General features: G+C 48.0%; 1 protein-coding gene across 1 annotated transcript; it reads left to right on the plus strand.

Moving 5' to 3' along the window:
- The first annotated feature begins 897 nt into the window (after window positions 1–897).
- On the plus strand, window positions 898–13,040 carry RAD51 (RAD51 recombinase). Its single transcript, XM_074582517.1, has 10 exons — window positions 898–1,013; window positions 2,426–2,538; window positions 3,007–3,144; window positions 4,229–4,346; window positions 4,878–4,969; window positions 5,849–5,943; window positions 9,914–10,027; window positions 10,831–10,960; window positions 11,221–11,342; window positions 11,815–13,040. The coding sequence occupies exons 2-10, from the start codon at window positions 2,452–2,454 to the stop codon at window positions 11,936–11,938; spliced, it is 1,020 nt and encodes a 339-aa protein (XP_074438618.1). The 5' UTR covers window positions 898–1,013; window positions 2,426–2,451; the 3' UTR covers window positions 11,939–13,040.
- The last annotated feature ends 7,599 nt before the right edge of the window (window positions 13,041–20,639 follow it).

Raw genomic sequence — 20,639 nt, forward strand, 5'->3', positions numbered from 1 at the left:
CTTGTGCCCCGGCGTAAGTGTCAGTTCCAGGAGAGCGTCAGCCACATCCAAGTTCTAGTACGTTATGGGAAAAGAACCTTCAATATTGCTAAGCTCAGGCCGAAATCTTTCTGTATATATAAATGCAAAAGCCTCCTGCGATCGCTGGTTTGTCGTCTTAAATACATATTACATTCTTTAGCTCGTTGGCAAAAGGTTAAGTTACGAGGATGCAAATTCTTTGGCATTATTAGTAATGCTCTGCTTTCCTGTTCCAACCGTAGTTTCCATGGGAAACGTTCCAAGATCTGGAGAGAGGATGGAAACGCTGGTGGAGAACGTACCCATTTCAACGGGGCAGCGCTTTGAGTCAAACGTGAAGTACCGAAAGTAAAATAAGCGATTGATCTGTTTTGCAGCCGAGAGTTAGAAGAAAAGACAGTGTTTCCAAGAACTGCGAGGGGAGGGGGAAAAAAAAAAGAGTTCTGAGTGGAAAATAATTTCTAAATCGGATATTTATACAGGATACGCCGCTCTGAAGATATAGCAGGTAAATTCAACTGTTAGGTGTGGAAGGTTTGGCTAATTTAACGGCTCAGATTTGTACACAAGCCCATCATCTTTAATTCTTTTGTTTATGAAGTTTTATAACCCTTGGGCGTGAGATTCTGGCGTGCTCCGCGTGGTTGGGTTTATCCTAAATACGCTTAAAAGAGTTCTGTAGGGACCCATAAAATTCCCCTTTTGATATTCTTTTTACTGAGGGGTGGGCTCAGTTAAGTCACTCGAATTTTTCTGCGGGTTGATATGGGATTTTTAGGATTTTAAAAAATAAAAAAGACATTTTTTTTATGGCCGTCCCTTTAAGGCGCGCCGAGCCCCGCCCCTTCCCCCGAGCGCGCGCGGACGCGCGCGCTCGGGGGAAGGGGCGGGGCTTGGCGCGCGCCTCCCTCGTCACGTGAGGCCGGTGGCGGGCTCTTCCGAACCGCCGGCGGCTCAACAACGGTAACGGGCGGCTCCGTCGCCGTCGCGGGGTGAGTGAGCCCCGCCCCGGCCGCCCCCTCCGCCCCGGCCCTTCTGGGACTTACCCCCCCACCACCACCCCCGGGCTCCTTCTCCGTCCCGGGAAGCGGACGGGTCTCAAGGGCGGGAGGCTCGGCCGAGGGAGGCCCGCGGAGGCCTGAGGGGGGTCGGTTGGGGCGGGTTTATGAGGGGAAAATTTTTAAAAAACTAGGTTTAGACGGGGGGAGGGCAGGCCGGGTAGGGAAAATAAGGGAATTGTGAGACGTGGTGCGTGGAGGAGGCGGTGCGGCGGCTGCGGCCTGCTCGGGGGGGGATACTGGGCTGACAGAGGTGTCTGATGTCGCGACTGTCGCCGCTGTCGCAGCTCGTGGCTCTCCTCTGCTCCCGATGGACAGTGGCTGTCGGTGATTTCACCGCCAGACTCGTCCAGGTCCCTGGGTGAAGCCACCTGAGGAGCATTATCGACAGGCTGAGAGAGCTGGGGAGGTTCAGCCTGGAGAAGAGAAGGCTCCGGGGAGACCTTCCAGCCCCTGAAGGGGCTCCAGGAAAGCTGGGGAGGGACTCTGGATCAGGGAGGGGAGCCATGGGACGAGGGGGAAGGGTTTTACACGGGAAGAGGGGAGACTTAGATGAGATAAGAGGCAGAAATTCTTTGGTGTGAGGGTGGTGAAGTACTGGAACAGGTTGCCCAGGGAGGTTGTGGCTGCCCCATCCTTGGAAGTGTTCAAGGCCAGGCTGGACGGCGCTTGGAACAGCCTGAATCTACTGAGAGGTGTCCCTGCCCAGGGCAGGGGGGTAGGAACTAGGTGATCTTTAAGGTCCCTTCCAACCCGAACCATTCTATGATTATATCCATATATACGTGTACATTTCCTACACTTCCTTCTCCCTGTCAGCTCCTGTGTGCTCAGAAGGGTGGCACATGCCTGGTGGTGTTAGCAGGGTCCCGAGGGAGAACCCAAAGCTCCTTCCTGACTCTACAAGGTGCTGGCATTGTGGCTGTCACCAGGGCAGTCTTGTAGGCACAACCAGTCCAGAGCATCAAGTGCCAGTTTCACGTAATACATTTTCTAACGTGACCACCTAACCTTGCTAAAATGAGATACTGCTAATGGCAAGTTAATTTTGTTATATTATACTCCTAAATGCTGTGGAACTCTCTATTAAGCCTCTCTTATTATTCCTTACCAGGCAACATGAGAGTTGTTTGGGGATTTTTTTGTTTTTAACGTTTAATACTACACAGGAAAGCACACGAGATGTTTCTTATAGCACTCGCGTACCATGAGCTAAGAGATATGGGAAGGGAGAAAGCCGTCACATACTACTTTGGGTGATCTGTTGAAGTATTTTGAAACACTTTGCACGTATATCTTCTTTGAATGGTGTATGTTGTATCACAGTTATTTGTTTTTTCTTCCAGTGGGGCTGTACTTATTGCCTGCTGCGATGGCGATGCAAGTGCAGTTCGAAGGAAACGCAGATACCTCGGCAGAGGAGGAGAGCTTTGGGCCACAGCTCATATCTAGGTTAGAGGTGGGTATGGAGTTAGCTCGAGGGTAAGTTTTCAAGACATCTGCTGGTCTTTTTCCTTAAACACAAGTTGTATCTGAAAATTGTGTTGATAAATTCTTACTCATCTTCTGTCAAAAAATCGAAAACAAAAAAAGCAATGTGTTAACAGTTATGTTTTATATTACATTGCCTTTCCTAACGTGTATTGGTCACCTCCAGCATCTATTAAACCAAACAGGGAATGATGTCTTCTGCCTGTTCTATGCCATCTCTATAAGTTAATAGCTTATGCAAACATTACACTGGTAAAAGGATATTATTTTTTATGGTTCTTTGTCTATAAGTGAATAGGGACGTAACACTCAATATGCTGACTTGTAATAACAGAGTTTGATCCACGTATGATGGAGGCAATTGAAGGTATTTAGTGGAAGTTAGATTAAGGTATTTGTGTCTTAGTGTGTCCTTTTTTTCTCCCCTCCCATTCAGCAATGTGGTATAAATGCAAATGATGTGAAGAAATTGGAAGAAGCTGGATTTCACACTGTCGAGGCTGTTGCTTATGCACCAAAGAAGGAGCTACTAAATATTAAAGGCATCAGTGAAGCCAAAGCTGACAAAATCTTGGTAAGGGTGTTACGGAAAAGCTTTAACCCAAGAGATTCAAGAAATTTTCTTTCTGCTGGCTTAAAGTGTTCTGGTGATTTTGGAAGGCTCCATTAAAGATATACTGAGAAGGGCGTTAAAGACGATTAGAGGTATGACATGACTTCTGGTGAGAAGAGACAAAACCTACTAGGACCAGCTTCAAGAAGTGAAGAAGGAGGTCTGTAAAAATTATGGAAGCAATGGAGAGTATACCCGAGACTGACTATTATTTCTAGCTCAGTATTTCTCATGATAAGAAGGCTTATGATAAGCCAAAAGCAAAGAAGGTACTTTTTTGTTCAAGTTGTAATTAAGTTATGGAACTTCTTGCCGCAAGGCACAGTGGCCATCTGTAGCATAAATTGGCTTAAGAAGGGGCTACGTGCAATGTTGGTGGGGTGGTGTTCAGATCAGGAGCCTTGCTCACTCAGCCCAGAGGGTCACTCCCTCGTTCCCTGACGTGTTACACTCTTTCCCTATGCCTCCGCTGCTGGCGGTTGTCGAGGCAGAGGATACTGTGTTATGAATGGCTGGACCAACCCAATATAGCTGTTCTTCTGTTACGGTTTTTTTAAGCATGTTAATTGCATACCTCAGGCAAGTATTTACCTGGGGTTTACTTCTGGGGACTGAGAGTGAAGCCTGAGTTGTAACCTCACAGCATCTTCTTAGTTCAGGATGTGGAGTTCCTGCCAAACTGGTTCTCATTTATCAAAATCTGTCCTAGCACAATGTTTAACTCCAATACTTTTCTTTGCACGTTGATTTACTGTTAGGAAGACAGCTTTCCTAATAGACTGTGTGCCCATTCTAGCTATTTCAGGTTTCACGTGGGGAAGATTTCCATAAAATACACAAAATGGTTGAAGATTTTTCTTTGAGCAGAATTTCAGTTCTGTTCAGAGGTACCAACTAATATATGGTCTATAAAATAAAACGTACGCCTTGAATTATATAGGTGCTTCTACCATTTCACAAAACAGAAAATTACAATATTAATTAGTAGAGAGGGTAAATGCGTGGGATGAACGCTTCTTGCACTGTTTAATTTGGTTTTCTTCAGGCTGAAGCAGCCAAACTGGTTCCAATGGGTTTCACCACCGCAACGGAATTCCACCAGCGAAGGTCAGAGATCATCCAGATCACCACTGGGTCCAAAGAACTTGATAAACTCCTTCAAGGTAATAATTTTATTTCTCTTTATTGATTAGCCTTAGTTGTCTGCTTTTTTTTCTATGAACGAGATCACTGCACAAAAGCACATAAGACACACCAGTTGTAGTTGAACTAAAAAGTTCTGTTGTCTTGTATCACAACTGATTTTGTTTTAATAGCTGTAGAAATAGTTTTAAAACCTTTTAGTCATGATGCAATACCTAGAGCTATTCATTTTGGATGTCTCTATTCTAGTCTGTGACCTATTTCAAGAAAACAAAGCCAAGTATGACTTTTTCCCCATTCTTACTTGTGATCAAAAAATCAAAACAAGTTGTTTCAGCTTTTCAGCGTCTTCAAAAATACACTTACCTAAGCTTATCTGCAACAAGAACAACCCTCAATATGAAAACCAGTTTTTCCAATTAAGAGTTTTGAAACTTTTAACCAAAGTGTTTTACTGAGTCTCTGTAAATGTAATACTTTAGATGTGGTCTTCATTTGAAGTATGCGCCCTATTAAAACTTATTTTATTATTATTATTATTTTCCCTTCAGGAGGAATAGAAACAGGGTCCATAACAGAGTTGTTTGGGGAGTTTCGTACTGGAAAAACACAGTTGTGTCATACCCTGGCAGTAACCTGTCAAGTGAGTGGTCCACTTTATTAAAATTAAGTATTCGGGATATTTGCTCATTTGTGCACTTTTCTCAACCAATAGAAATGTGATGCATATAAACAGCTGCAAAGAATGTATTTGCAGCACCCTTGTCTGTACTTGCAGCTTTCGAGGATCTTTTGTTTCATGCTTAATCTTCCTACTAGGATTGTGTTAGCAGCAGTTCAGTCTGTGATGGTTTTTACCTGTGTTTGACACGTTCTGTAGCTTTTTTTTCCCCTCCTCACTATTCTGACAACAACACTTAAGACCTCAGCCGTGTAGCATAATTCTGGGTCTTAAATGCCAGGAAGCGTTTGATCTCTCTTCAGGTGCTCTAGACTGCAGAGAACCTATCTTATCACCAAGAGTGTTGAAAAGAGAGAATAAACTGCGTTGGTTTGACAAGTTTCCTTAACTAGCTGCTTTTTTTTTTTTTTTTTTTTTTTCACTAACATATCCCGAGCTTACTTCATGTTACTTTTGCAAAAGCCTTCAGCTGGCTCTTGCTTTCAAACAGTAGATCGGTTTTGGAGGAACCTTTTTTCTAATCCTAGTTTAAAAAAGTAGTAGTGTTTATTACTTTCTAGAGGTTGCTATTTCATAAAATACAGAGGCTTTGGCCTTAATGTGATCATTTAGTTCACACCCTTATGCACCGCAACTTACCAGCTCCGAGTTAAGCACCTGTCCTTTTATGTAGGTATCAGAGATTGACAATAGGAGTCTCTCTTCTCACTTTTCCCACATAAGTGACTTTAATCGCAATAGCTTGGTATGTTATTTCTTGTATCAGTTGAGAGCGTAAGGCGGTAAGTGGATTATTTGTTGATGCTTTATTTCACGTTCATTCATCTGCTTTTCCTTTAGCTTCCCATTGACCGAGGTGGTGGAGAAGGAAAAGCTATGTACATTGACACAGAAGGGACCTTCCGCCCAGAACGTCTTCTTGCTGTGGCTGAAAGGTCTGTACTTAGGGCTGGAAGTAAATTGGCATTAGTTGAAGAAAGGAATACTCGTGGGACAACTTAGTTACTTGATAAGGATCAGTGTGTAAATCAGCCTGTTGCCTTAAATTCATGGAATTGTTGCAGTAAGAACTGTCCTTAAAAAAAAAAAACACAACCAACCAAACAAAACAGTTGCCTGCCTACCTACATGCATGTTAGACCGCTTCATTACATGTATTTTATAAAAACTAAGTTTATAGTTTTACTTAGATGTGACAGTAGCTAATGTCATTGCTCCCTGGAATATTTCCTCTGCACTTCTTACTAGTGTCTCTTTCAGTTTTATTGTTAGTGAAATAAATTCAAAGATTTTTCTTAAATTCTGCCAATAGCAAACCAATGATTCTTTGGTAAAAAGGTTATCGCAACAGCAGCTGGAAAATTTTTGTTAGGAAATACAAGAGCATCCACTGACCAGTTGAAAAGCTGTTTTCTCATCTCCTGCCTCTACCTCAGAATGTTCTGATGTGGTTTTTTATAGTAATTGGCAAGTAAAACTTAATTACCCAAATAAAAATTCTGCTGTCTACACAGAGATTCTGGTTAGACTTGAGAGCCTGAAGTACTGGTTCTGTACGTGAAAAAAAGGAGCTACTCTGGTCTTGTGATTCTTTAGGCTTTCTCAAAATTAAAACTGCTTCTGTAGGGCTTAACTTTCCATGATTGTTGTTTCATAATCATCACGGTACATATGCAACTTCAGTGAACTTGGGTTGAAGTATTTGTTTATCTTGCAGTGTTTATCGTTTGCTGAAATTGCGTCAGCTTGAACAGAACAGTAGCCCATAACTTTGGGAAATGGTGTGAAGCACATCACACCTGACTGAAGTAGGAGACGAATTTTAAGGATACAGAATGCAATTGTTCAGATTGGAATTTGGGCCTAAGCTTCAGATTAACAATTTCAGTCATATGATAGTTTTAAAAAATATTTCCACCAAGATCCTGATTAGAATGTTCGTGTCAGTAAGCTGTGTGCTTTCTTCTGGAAGTAATAAGGTGACAAACATGGTTGTTTCTAAGCTGCGAGCCCAGATCGTGCAGCAAGGCTGGGCTGGTGTGAATACAGAAACTCAGATGTTCTGCGAAGATAAAATCAATTGGCCCGTTTTCTGCTATGCTTCTGCTAGTCTGATTTAGGTTCATAGGTTTTCAGGCTGCATATGTGGGGCTTTCTAAAAAGCATTTTAAAAACTTTTCAACAAATTTCCTAGCTTAAAAAGCAACTGTCCTTTTTTTTTTTTTTTTTTTTACTGTGCATTTACAGAAGCAAGACTTAATTGCCAAGTGACTGTTTCCTTCAAATAGCCTTCAAGTATATGTCAAGGCCTGGCCTGTTGTTACAGATGTGTTCTCCACAGTTTCTTTGTTTTTATCCTTTGTCATTCCTCAGCATATATTTTTTTCGTGAAGCTCTTTTGTTGCCAAGACTGTGTGTAGGCAAAGCTGCTTTCTCTGTGCTGTAGGCTGATTTCACAGTATGTCTGCTTTGTAAGATCATGATGCGTAACTAACAGTCTGCATGGGGCAGAAACTTAAGGTTTAATTGGGTTTAATTCAGGTCAATTCTGTGCGGCTGCAGGCGGTCCTGCCATTCCTTTTGCCCCCCGGTGCTGGCATTAGTGGCTGCTGGGCTGTAGGCTGGAGCAGAGCGGTGGCTTGTGTGGTTCACTGCAGTGCAGCATAAACTGCTGGAGTGAAGCAGGGAACAAGAATGAGCAGCTGGGAGCAGAAAGAATGAAAGGGTAGAACTGCTGCTTTTTAGTAACACCTCAGATGTATGAGGTAAGGCCAGTATTTATGGGCCTCTCCATGACTGTGGGTAGAGAAATCAAGTAAGGTTTAATACCAAACCAATATGACATGTTAGTCCACAAAAGTTCCTTTTCATAGAATCATAGAATTGTTTGGGTTGGAAGGGACCTTAAAGATCACCTAGTTCCAACCCCCCTGCCCTGGGCAGGGACACCTCCCACTAGATCAGGTTGCTCAGAGCCCCGTCCAACCTGGCCTTAAGAACTTCCAGGGATGGGGCTTCCACCACCTCTCTGGGCAGCCTGTGCCAGTGTCTCCCCACCCTCATGGTGAAGAACTTCTTCCTAACGTCCAGTCTGAATCGACCCATCTCTAGTTTTAATCCATTCCCCCTAGTCCTACCATGACCCAACATCCTAAAAAGTCCCTCCCCAGCTTTCTTGTAGGCCCCCTTAAGATACTGGTAGGCCACTAGAAGGTCTCCTCGGAGCCTTCTTTTCTCCAGACTGAACAACCCCAGCTCTCTCAGTCTGTCCTCATAGGAGAGGTGCTCTATATTTTCTTTATAGAGGGAGATGATCTAATTGACATACCATCCTAAATGAGTGAAGTAAGGTCAAGTTGCTTTAAAATAGGAAGCTGAAGATTTGTGTCAGTACTGGATTTGGATGGTTTGGTACTGGGGGGGGAAAAAAAATCTTTGGACGACATTTTACACAGGTCCTAGAGGTTAATTTGACAAATGTTCACTTTGGAAACATCTGGTATTACTATTCCTCCCTCTCTGCTGCTACTCTCTCCCCGCAGCTATCGAGTAATCATCCCCCTGCAGGAAGTAATTTCCCTCACTTGTTTGCTACTGGAAGGGAATGCGCGCCTCCTAATCAGCCGGGGACAGTTCCAACTAAATCCTGTTAACTCTCTTTGAAGACAATTTAGCCTAACCCCACTGGCTTTTCCTGCCGCGAGTAGAGGAGTACTCCCATACTCCCTGTCACCAGTGGATATTTGTCAGCAAAAACCTCTTGGGCGCCGACGAGAAAGTGAAATGATGTTTGCAGTGGTCATAGGTGCATCTGTAAGAGGGTGCCTGTGCGTGGCTGTGTGCATAGAGTACTTCCAGTCGGTTCCAGCCCTTCGATACTGAGCCATATACTGGTTCATCCCTTTATACCCTGAGCATGACGTCTGTGGTATGGAGTATTCCTTTGGCCAGCTTGTCCTGTCTGTGCTCTGTCCTGGCTGCTGTGGGAAGCTGAGAAAGTCCTTGACCAATGTAAACATTACTTAGCAACAACTAAAGCAATATGCGTTATCAGCGCTATTCTCATACTAAATCCAAAACACGGCAGCTGCTAGGAAAAAACATAGGTCTATCCCAGCTGAAGCCAGGACAGGTATGCCAACGGTAGCAAGAAAGGGTTTATAGTGTGACCAAGCTTTAGAAGAGGTTCCCCAGAGATGTTGTGGAGACTCCGTCCCCGAAGAGGTTCAAAACCTGCCTGGACACAGTCCTGAGCAACCTGCTGCAGCTGGTCCCGCTTCGAGCAGCAGGGTCGGACTGGGTGATCCGCAGAGATCCCTTCCAACTTCAGCATCTGTGAAATATGCTCAGTGAGAAATGAAAAATGAGACAAATTATGTATGTTCCCTCTCATTGGAAAAAATATTATTACATTTCAGATCCAAGGAGGGTAATCAGCTGTTTCTCCAAATTCCAAGGGATTTCTCAAAGTGCTGTATAAATAATTTAAATACAAGATGTTGAATGTAAATATCTTTTTTTTATTTTGGTAGTAAAACACTGACAGAGGTATTGCAGATGGAAGGCTGTTTATCACTGGTTTTCATTAGCAATTTACTGCTTTCAGAATATTCTGTTCCAGAATGGTAGCTTTCCTTGCCTGTGGTTCTATTTTGAGGAAAATGCCTGGTGTTCTACTTTACTATTGTTCTTGGCAGGAAAATATTATTTGAAAAACGGTTTCCAATCATTCTGTTTGCTTTTCATCGCTACGTTGTGTTGCATTTTTTTGCTGCCTGTTCTTGTCTCTTAAGACTCTGCCAGGAATGTGAATTTCTGTTCCGGCCTTTAGGCAAACCTGATAGATAATTCCTAGCGATGAAATTGTCACTTTAAGATTTATTTTTTCTTCACTGATTTCTCCAGGTACGGCTTGTCTGGCAGTGATGTGCTAGATAATGTGGCGTATGCTCGAGGCTTTAACACGGATCATCAGACCCAGCTCCTGTATCAGGCCTCTGCCATGATGGCTGAATCACGGTAATTAGACTGATTAGATGGAGTGATTTGTGTGCCAATGCATATCCATATTGCAAAGCTGCCTGTAGATGATGAACAAATGCAAGTATAGATTACAAAATTGTGAAATGTCAAAGCGAATGTTTACTTCAAAAGTTAACTTTTTTGAAATATACTTGCTTTGTGCAGTGCTTAGCTCTGTTAGGTTTTGTTATTCTCAGACCGGATTATTCTCCGGCATGTCCAGATAATGAGCTTGGTGGATGAGCCGGCGGTCGTCAGGTAATACCTCCTGCCTTTGAAACGTCGGATGGCAGCGACTGACTTGAACTATGACAACTGATGTGACTGCAAAGAAAAGTGCCAGCCTGAGAAACAGTTCTAAAGATCAGCTTATAGTTGCTTCCAGAGCTGAAGAGTGTTGATTTAGAGCGTGCCACGCACCGAAGAAACCTCTGCAGGCAGCTTTAGTTTGAAACTAAGATTGACGGGCCTCTTGAGAGGGAAGGAGGGTGGTATGAGGTGTGTAGGAACCTGTCCACAGAAAACATTAAGTTCTGGGCTAGTTTATAAGAGTACAATAAATCTAACTTTTTAGTCATGCAGCAACTTCTTTTGGGTTTACTGGGTTTTACTGTATAGTTGGTAATCTGAGTGTTACAGAACAAGTCAGCGTTGTGAAAAACAACAATTCTGCTAGCTGGCAGGTGAGAGGAGCTTACATCCACGTCTGTGCAGCCTCACTGCTCGCCGTCCGCTGCCACGCTCCAGGGGAGGCGTTATTTGTCCCTGGAAATGTTTATGGGAACCTTGTACTTCTCCAGATACGCGCTGCTGATAGTGGACAGTGCCACGGCCCTTTATCGGACGGATTACTCGGGAAGAGGTGAGCTGTCAGCCAGACAGATGCATCTGGCCAGATTTCTGCGTATGCTGCTTCGACTTGCAGATGAGGTAAGCTATGAATTCTGTTTTATTTTGTGGTAATTAGCTTTCTTTCTCTTGTAAAGCTTGTCAATTCTGTACAAATGGCTTCCTGCCCGCTCAGTGCCTGCTTCCATTTTGTTTTGAGAGGCATGAGAGCGTGGTTATGGACAGCAGAGAGTACAGCAGAAGCGCATGCATGGCTCTCTTCTTTTTTTCTTTCTTTTTTTCCCCTTTGTTCAGATTATGGACAATAAACGTATTTTGATTTGTTGCTTTTCTCCTTACAGTTTGGTGTGGCGGTTGTGATCACTAACCAAGTGGTAGCACAAGTAGATGGAGCAGCCATGTTTGCTGCAGATCCCAAAAAACCTATCGGAGGAAATATCATAGCACACGCTTCCACCACGAGGTGAGAGATCAGATTATCAGCTGCTATTAGCCTTGTTTTGAAAGATTTTATGAAACTAGCTCAGTACCTTTAAATTCAGGGTTTCTACATAGTCTGTCACTGGCAAGTCTGCGATTCTGTTGTGGCTGCCCCATCCCTGGAGGGGTTCAAGGCCAGGTCGGACGGGGCTTGGAGCAACCTGGGCTGGTGGGAGGTGTCCCTGCCCAGGGCAGGGGGTGGCACTGAGTGGCCTTTAAGGTCTCTTCCCTCCCAGACCATTCCATGATTCGAAGTCCAGCCTGCTTCTCCACCAATGAATGCCACTCTGAGCGCTCATTCATCGGCATAAAATCAACACAATGTTTTCAGAAGTTCTTCCAGCTCGGCAGTGTGCTGTATTCACGTAATAACATAGAGTTTTAATGATTATGATAATGATTTACTGAAAGTAGGCTGTACATCCGTACCTGTTTCCTTTCTTTCTCCCTATTAGACTGTATCTGCGAAAAGGCCGAGGTGAAACCAGAATCTGTAAAATTTATGACTCTCCTTGCCTTCCTGAGGCTGAAGCAATGTTTGCCATTAATGCTGATGGAGTGGGCGATGCTAAAGACTGACGACTCCCTCTCGTCTCCCCCGTAACCCAAGGCTCGGGCTCCGTAGAGGACTCCTTTCTTTGCTCTTTGCGGCACCTTACGGATGCTTCCCCAGCGCAACTGCTCTTCGGACGCTGGTGTTTCAGCACAGAAGTCCATCAGATGAACACGCTTTGAGACCCATCTCGAGGTGTAGCTTGGGAGAGACCTACTCTCTTGGGCTTCAGGCACGTGTTAGAGTAACCTGAGTTCTTGAGAAGGTTTTCAGAAGACCACGGCCTTTGTGTTCTCCTCGTGGCTCTTGCTCCAGCTGGATCCTGCCAGCAGACATAGTGCGGTAACCTAAGAGTATGGGGCCATAGTTCATAACTTGGTGAATTTGAAGTAGCATTGATGGGTTTGTCAAATAAGAAGTGATGACTTAAATATTTAATGGATTGCTTTGATTATAAAATAAAGCAGAATGGTATTCCACAACAAGAATTTGAGGATGTTGCTGGGATTGATGATGATCACAATCCTTAGTCTTTATGTTAATTTTGTTTTGGATGCTGCAACGTGCTGGTTTTTGGGAACTGTTCATTTACATGTCAGTTACATTTTTTTTGTATTTCATTAATTCTCCGTGGAAATCTGCTTTTAATAAAAAGGACCATGAAAACACTGACACCATTACAGGTTTCTGGGATTCAGCCAGGTGTTAATTCATACTGAGACATTTTTTTATCTGCAGGTAGCAAGAAGATGCACAAATCTTCAATGAATCTCAGTCTGGATTTTTTTTTTTTCCTCCTAACGCTAACAAAATGCATCATCTCCTTGATTGGAGGTGTGCAGTGCAACTGTGCTCTGAGTGCCTTGTAGATGTATTTTAAGAGTTTTTCAGGTTAAAAAGGTTCTTTTATATTATGCGCTATTTTTATATAAGCTATGCTATTGTGAACTACTCTAAACTTGATTAAAGAGAATAATATCACAGTGGTAGTTGGCAGCAAAAAATATTTTCCTTGTTCTCTGGCACAATTTTTCTGGGACAAATAATGAAGAATACAGAGGGGGCTATAGCTGAGCAGGCATAAGCTGCGTTTATTCGGGTAAATAAATACTTGTGCTGTATTGACGGATGAGTCTCGTGAGGTGGTAACTTGTCTGCTCTCTCCTTAAGAGGCGAATGCCTTTGCTCGCAAGTTGTGCACAGCCACGCAGCTCTGCTGTTTCTATTCGGCAGATGCACACAAACGGCCGTGGCCATCACCATGGCCTGCAGCTGATTTTCAGGAATCAAAACTCACGTTAAAATGTTACTTTGGGGATTAAATTGGGGTTGGACTCTCAGTAAGGAACCGAGCTGTTCAGTCTTTAGTGACAGAGGTTCGGCACTTGTAGCTCACGCTTGCCCTACGTGTAGGTGTTGCCCTGCGTTGCTGTTGGCTGACGTGGATAAGATCCCGTTATTGCCTAAAGCTAGATGTTAATTAACGGTGTTGGCTGGGTCTGCTACAGGCTGATAAATCTGGGAGGGTGGGGAAATCTGGCAGATTCCAGCTCCTCGGGACCGCAGCTGGAATTAAAGGAAATGTTATGCCCTGTCAAAGACGTGGCTTGAGAATGGGACTGTGACAGCTGTCCTGGTTCTGTTCGGGTGAAACACAGCTGTGGCGTTCCCTGTTCTGGCGCTGGGTTCAGGTGTGAGAGGGGAAAACCACTTCCCCAATTCTTCATTGAGAGAAAAGGGACAGGCTGGGAAAGCCAGCAAAGTGCAGGAGCAAGGGAAGAGAGGAGAAACGGGTCAAACAGATGCCAGGAGGGGGTGTGGGACTGGCCGGGGGCACAGGCGAGGTGGCCCTGGGAGCTGGGGAGAAGCAGCGCAGATGGGGAGAGGCACTGGAGAGGACGTGGACGGATTCAGGGCGATCCGAGCTCCAGCCTCTGCCCCGTGCAGGGCTTTCCGTAACGTATCTGCCTGTAGTACGTCTTCAGCTGCCCCCAGTGTAAAAGAGAACGTTAAAATCTTATTTCAAATTGCAGGTGGGGTTTAAATGCTCTGAATACGAACTTTGAACAGGCTGAAGAATCCCAGGAGGACCGGAAGGCTGAAAGCAGCGCTGCCTCCGTGCCGTCCTGTGGCACTCGGCGGGGCAGTTACCCCGCTCTGCAGAGCAGCAGCGTTGCTGACGGAATTGCGCTGCTGGCCTTTTCTCCCAGGCTTCACCAGTGCCATCCGTATGTATGAGGACGGCTTGAAAGCACGCAGTGCGCGCTTTGCTGTGATTTCCAACAACCAGCCGTGCTGGGGGGTGGTTTGGTTTTAAACCCCGCTTTGCAGGCGTGTCCATGTCACTTGGTATCGTTTAGGTATAAATGACACTTCAGGGACAATGGAACGTTTGTTTTATTGCTTTGGCTACACCAAAAGTCAAAATGTTGTGTTTGTTTTCTGCTCTGCTGCTTCTTTTCAGAGTCCTCTGCAGAGAGGGAGATTAGCCCTGCCTGTGTCATCGTCCCCCGCTGCTTGTACGCCTCTGTGTGCTGTCGCTGGATAACTCCTTCCAATTCAACCTCTTTTTTTTTTTTTCCTCCTCTTCAAAGTCTGCTGAGGCTTTGAACAGCTACAACTGCACCTGAAGTCCTCTCTGCTCGTGTCGTGCTCAGCATGGAAAGGATTTTTCCGAGCAGCCTGCAGCGCTTCCCTCAGCCGTGAGAGGTTGGTAACCGACGGGGGAGCGAAGGGCAAGAAACGAGGAGAAATTTGTTCCTCTTCTCGGAGCTCTGACACGGCTCAGGCTCTGAACGCAGAGGGGTTTGGGGGCCTTTGGTTTGTTTCTTTTATACACAACAACCCTTTTTGAAAGATCTTTCTCAAGTCATGACACCCGTAGCAGCTGCACAGCCAAGTATTCCCATAGGGGGGTTAAGTTGCTTACGACACAATGCTATGAAACGCTAATTAAATAAGCTTATTGTCAACATTGCTTTAACCTCAAGGAGGCATAATTAATATTCCTTTAGTAAACATTTCTCCTGCTGTCTCCTTGAGATGCTTCTCTCAGCGTTTCCCCAAAAGTTCCTCTGGAGGCAGTGGTGTATGAGTAGCAATCGTGCTCACTTTGCCGTTCTGAAGCGTGTGTGTGTGTGTGTACGCCGTCGTCCAGCCGGTCTCTGCTGCGCTCCAGCCCCCGGCTCCAGGTGAGGAGGGCATCCTAACTGGATTGAAACGTGTACGGAAAGACGGGCATTACTCTGAACTACTAATGCTCACGTTAGAGCGCGGTTTGATTAATTAAACTGACAACAGATGGCCTGCAGTGGTTTGTTTCTGTGTTTCCCGGGGAGTTGCCCGAGCCCCCCGGCAGCTGCCCTCTTTGCTCCTGGTTTGGGTTTCCCGGGGAGCTGGCGATGCCGGCAGCTGCCCAACCCGCCTGTGGTACACCCATTAAACCCCTTCGTCCACAAAGGCACGGCACGGGCAGCGAGGGAGGCTCCCCGCAGGAAGGACGCGGGCGCAAGGTTGTGCTGGGGAATATTCCCGTGTTTTCTCGAACAGCCCCGTCTCGTAACCCCGCCTGCTGCCCTGCGGGCAGGAGCTGGCTGCCCCCGCAGCCTGGGTGCGCGCAGTGTGTTCCTGATCCCCGCCTTTAGCAGCAAATCCTGCATTTTTGCAGCGTGTGGTGCGAGTGCAAAGTGCGGCCGGGCGGCTCCACTTCTCCCTCCCGTGGGCTTCGCAAATACACAAACCCGCCGTGTGGCAGCGGCGCAGCATGTGCTTTTAGTTACGGGGAGGAATCTTTGTTAAAAGGTCAGTCGTGTCTCTGCGTGTGGTTTATGTTGCCCTGTGCCTCCGAGACCCCAGGGCGCGGGTTTGGCCTCGCAGGGTGGCCCCGTGCGACCCCCACTCAAGGCCTGAGGTACGGCTTGGTTATTGTCACCGCGTAACGAGTTAATTGAACTACACAAACTCGTGCTTGAGCTCAGCGTTACCCTGCTGGCCTTGGCCGTGTTGGTCTTGGCGGCGGCGTGAGATCGATGTGTGTTTATGTGCTGAAATGCAGCTTTAATTCCCCGTTCTTCAATTCCTCATCCTTCCTGGCACAGACCCCTCCGTGGTCAGAAGAACTGAAAAGACAAATTGCCGACTCCTGCTGTGACTACGACGGCCATGTACCATCCACTGTTTCCCTTTCGGACCGTCTCAGCCTTTATTTTCAGCAGAAACTGTAAAATATAAATGGGTTTCTCCGTGCCGTAGAGTTACGTGGTTCTTCGCTCCGCCTGGCTCCAGCGGGCTGTTTCCAGGACAGGCAGAAAAAACGCATCACCCGGACTTGGGAGCACTGGAAGCATCAAACACAAGACGCTTGGGCGGCTTTAGTAACTCTAACCTGGAGGCTTCGAACCAGGGAAGAAGAAAAGTGAAAGGGGGGCAACGCCACAGCTGAAAGTTAGGTCCAGAGCACGGAGCAGGTCTTACAGACCCGCAGCGAAGGCAGAGGTTTGCGCTTTGGGCAGGGAAGGGTTCGTTCCCCGCCGCAAAGGGCAGGGCGTGCTGGCTGGGCACGGGGGGGCGCGGGAGCGAACGGAGGTTGGGGAGGTGCAGGGGGAAAGGGGAGGGGGGGTAGCCTTCAGAAAATAAAAACGCAAGACTTCGAATCTCGCTTGAAGTCATTTGTTTTTATTAAAGTAGTTGTATTCTTCTGCTTCTTCAATTTCTCCTGAGGATTTTCGTCTTTCTTCAGCGGAAGTCTGTAGGATAACTTGCCTGTACTCCTTTCTTTGTCCGTGCTTTGTATAAAACATGATCCTTTCATCCCTGATGGTCCATCGCGTATCTGAAAACCATCTACATCCCCTGGAAAAGGAGGAAAGTACAACTGTGTGCAAACCTCCACCCCCCGCAGGGACGGGCTTTGCCGGCGTCAAAACTCTGCCATGAAAGGGAACCTTTGAGCTCGTCAGGGTTAACGAGCTCCAGCGCGGCCCCAGCCTGAGCCCATCAGCTCCAGCCCGTAGCTGGGGGGTCACGTCCTGCGCCACCCCTCGCTCAGAAAAGTGAGGTTCGTGTTCCTGACACTCGGTTAAAGCGGCCCCGGGACAGCAGGCGCGATAAAAGGCAACTCTGGACGCTTTGCTCCATGACTCGCCTGAGTAACGGGTTTAGACACTTGGGTGTGTGGAACTGAGGGAAACGCAGAGCAGCCAGGTGGCGCGGGAGGGGGCAGAAGGTGGCCATGGTGAGGGGGATGATGGCCACGGCAAACAGAAGGTGGCCATGGTGCAAGATGGTCACAGTGGAAGATGGTCACAGCAAGCGGCAGGTGGCCATAGTGAGGAGGATAACGGCCATGGCAAGCAGAAGATGTCCATGGTGAGCAGGTGGCAGCCATGGTGAGCAGAAGATGGTCACAGTGAGTGGAAGGTGGCCATGGTAAGCAGAATGCAGCCATGGTGAGCAGAAGATGGTCACAGTGAGTGGAAGGTGGCCATGGTAAGCAGAATGCGGCCATGGCGAGCAGAAGGTGGCCATGGTGAGGAGGATGATGGCCGTGGCAAGCAGAAGATGATCACAGTGAGCAGAAGGTGGCCATGGTGAGGAGGAGATGATCACAGTGGGCAGAAGATGGTCACAGTAAGCAGAAGGCCATGAGGAGGAGGATGATGGTCATGGTGAGCAGAAGATGGCCACGGCAAGCAGAAGGTGGCCATGGTGAGGAGGATGATGGTCATGGTGAGTAGAAGGTAGCCATGGTGAGGAGGATGATGGTCATGGTGAGTAGAAGGTGGCCACGGTGAGGAGGATGATGGCCACGGCAAGCAGAAGGTGGCCATGGTGAGGAGGATGATGGCCATGGTGAGCAGAAGGTGGCCATGGTGAGCAGACGAGCTGCCTCATGGAAAGGGGACGCTCAGAGCTGCCCGTGTGAGAGCCGACTCCTGCGGGAAAGGCCGCCGCTGGGATGTTGGGGGTGAAGCGGGAGGCGCAGGGGCTGCGCTGAGCGAAGCGTGGAGGGCTTGGAGTTCCAGCTGCAATGGAAGCCTGAGCGCCCACCCCTGTGCCACGGCCCACGCTCAGGAAAGAAGGGGGTAAGTGACTTCGGATTCGTAAACCCCCAACGGCGCGGACTAAGGTGAGAGAAATCTAAAGGTCCGTATACAAACATTTATTAGTGTCCCAAAATGATTAGCGTAGCTCTTAGCAAGTCCACGGCACGTGGTTAGGCGTGTGACAAATGATGGCAAGGGCTGAGGTGCGTCCGTCGTGTTCCTTAACAAGGGGAAGGCAACAGCTTGTGGCAAGCGGTACTTGAGGTCGTTACTTAATGACTCCAACCGTTACTTAACAACTCTAAGGGAAAAGAGAAACTGAGGGACAGAGGAAGGAAAAGACAGAGAAGACGACAGAGATAAAGAGATCACCGGTCCTGGTTCCAGCATCTTTTTCAGGGAATCTTCCCAGGCATAATCTTCTTTCTTGGAAAAATCTTCCCGGGTACGGCCTTCTTTCTTGGGAAGCATCTTCCCAGGCAGGATCTTCTTCTTTTGTTTCTTCTTTGGTCCCCCCTAGGGGCACTTATTTTCCCCTTTTCTGTTTGCTGAATTAGCAGGGTCCACCCCCCCCTTGCCCAGGACGGCCTCGGCTCAGGTTTCGCCCTTCTCCCAGTGACGTGTAGCGTGATTTGGGTGGAGAGGCGAGTGCCATGGTCATACATGTTCAGCATGAGCTCTACAATCCTCATTAGCACATGCAGGGGATGTGCTTTCACATGCACTTCCCAGATAATGAAGCAAAGGTCACTCCTGGGACACAATGGCCTTGAGAACTGAGAACTAGCGAGCTCACCACACGAGTGGCAGAACGATCCCGTCTTCACAAGACAGTTCTCCCACACTTTCAGGCGCCAGAAGCATGAGCCTCATCAGCTCTTTGAAGGCCAGGCCTGCGTTATTAGTTTCCTTGCGAGTGTTTGAGGCGTTCCATGGAAGGCTTGGAGGGGCTCCTGCGCCTCGGCAGGGACTGTACGGTCCGTCTCTTACACCTGCCAGAAATGGGGGGGTTTAGCAGAGACTGGGCAGAAGGACGGTGGATGCTGGAGGTGTCGAAGGCCTCCGTAGGAACGGGGGGTTGTTTTCTGGCAAGGGTAACGAGTGAACGAAGCCGTCCCCAGAAAAAAAAAGCATGTCTGGGGCATTTTTGTTCTACTTCTGACCCTGGTCCCAGGTCTGCTCTGCCCGCGTGTGCGCTCCCCATCCATGGGCGGGCGGGGGGGATAAAGGCGCCTTTCCCAAGGTGGGACCTGCTGGAAGAGAGCAGGACGGCCATCAGTCACGCCAGGCAAACCGTGCTGGCCGGAGAGGGGCTTCTCACCCCTTGCTGTGTTACCCCGACATCTGCCCCGCCAGGACCCCCCCATCGGCGTAAATCCCTGCGGGTGGCGGATTCACCTCTCCTCCCTCCGGGGGGGTGGCCCCGGGCCAGCAGCCCGCGCTGCCCGGCCTCACGCTCGCCCAGGACGAGCCGCCGGCTGACAGAAACCGGTGATTATTTCCCCGTTACAGGGGCCAGAGGGGACTGACGCCCTTCTTCTCGCTGGCAGGACGCTCCTGTCCCTCTGGCTGCCAGCAAACACCCCTCCAAGAGCTGTTAATTACAGGCGAAGCACGGCGGGCAGCCCCTGCCTGCCATCCCGGGGCGCACTGCCATCCTCACCCGCTGGCATCCTCTTCCTCGAGCAGGACTTTCAGGTCTGGTTTATTAACTGGTCTACTCTACTCCACTCTGGTGAGACCCCACCGGGAGCACTGTGTCCAGTTCTGGAGCCCCTACTACAAGAGAGATATGGATGTGCTGGAACGTGTCCAGAGAAGGGCCACGAGGATGATCCGAGGGCTGGAGCACCTCTCCTGTGGGGACAGACTGAGAGAGCTGGGGTTGTTCAGTCTGGAGAAAAGAAGGCTCCGAGGAGACCTTCTCGTGGCCTACCAGGATCTTAAGGGGGGCTACAAGAAAGCTGGGGAGGGACTTTTTAGGATGTTGGGTCATGGTAGGACTAGGGGGAATGGATTAAAACTAGAGATGGGTCGATTCAGACTGGACGTTAGGAAGAAGTTCTTCACCATGAGGGTGGGGAGACACTGGCACAGGCTGCCCAGAGAGGTGGTGGAAGCCCCATCCCTGGAAGTTCTTAAGGCCAGGCTGGACGGGGCTCTGAGCAGCCTGATCTAGTGGGAGGTGTCCCTGCCCAGGGCAGGGGGGTGGGAACTAGGTGATCTTTAAGGTCCCTTCCAACCCAAACAATTCTATGATTCCATGAGTCTAAGTGACAAAGAAGCCAATGAATTCCCTTGGCCGCCTGCAGCTGCCGGAGGAGAGCGAGGGCTGTGGCAGCCGGCCTGGCAGGAGACGCGCGCACCCTTTCGGGCCCGTTTCAACACCGTTCCCAGAGCCCGAGCCCAGCTGGTCTGTGAGTGCGGAGCCGAGGGACGAGCTCTCTCCAGCCTTCGCGCAGTTGCTCCGTTACCGCAGCCCTCTCGGGGCCGGGACTACGCTTCCAGCTCTGTTTTTCCTCCCAGACAGAGCCCTTCTTTCACCACAACGCAAAAAAGGCCCTTGAATTCCTGCTAGCGATGGGGGCGAAAGTCGAGGGAGGTGGAGGCTTAACCTTCCTGCCTGTAAATCCAGCCCTTCGGAGGTTGAGCCATTTATCTCTCCTGTTACCTCCGCCAGCCG

This window comes from Larus michahellis, chromosome 4 (assembly GCF_964199755.1).
Source record: "Larus michahellis chromosome 4, bLarMic1.1, whole genome shotgun sequence".
Taxonomy (NCBI): domain Eukaryota; kingdom Metazoa; phylum Chordata; class Aves; order Charadriiformes; family Laridae; genus Larus; species Larus michahellis.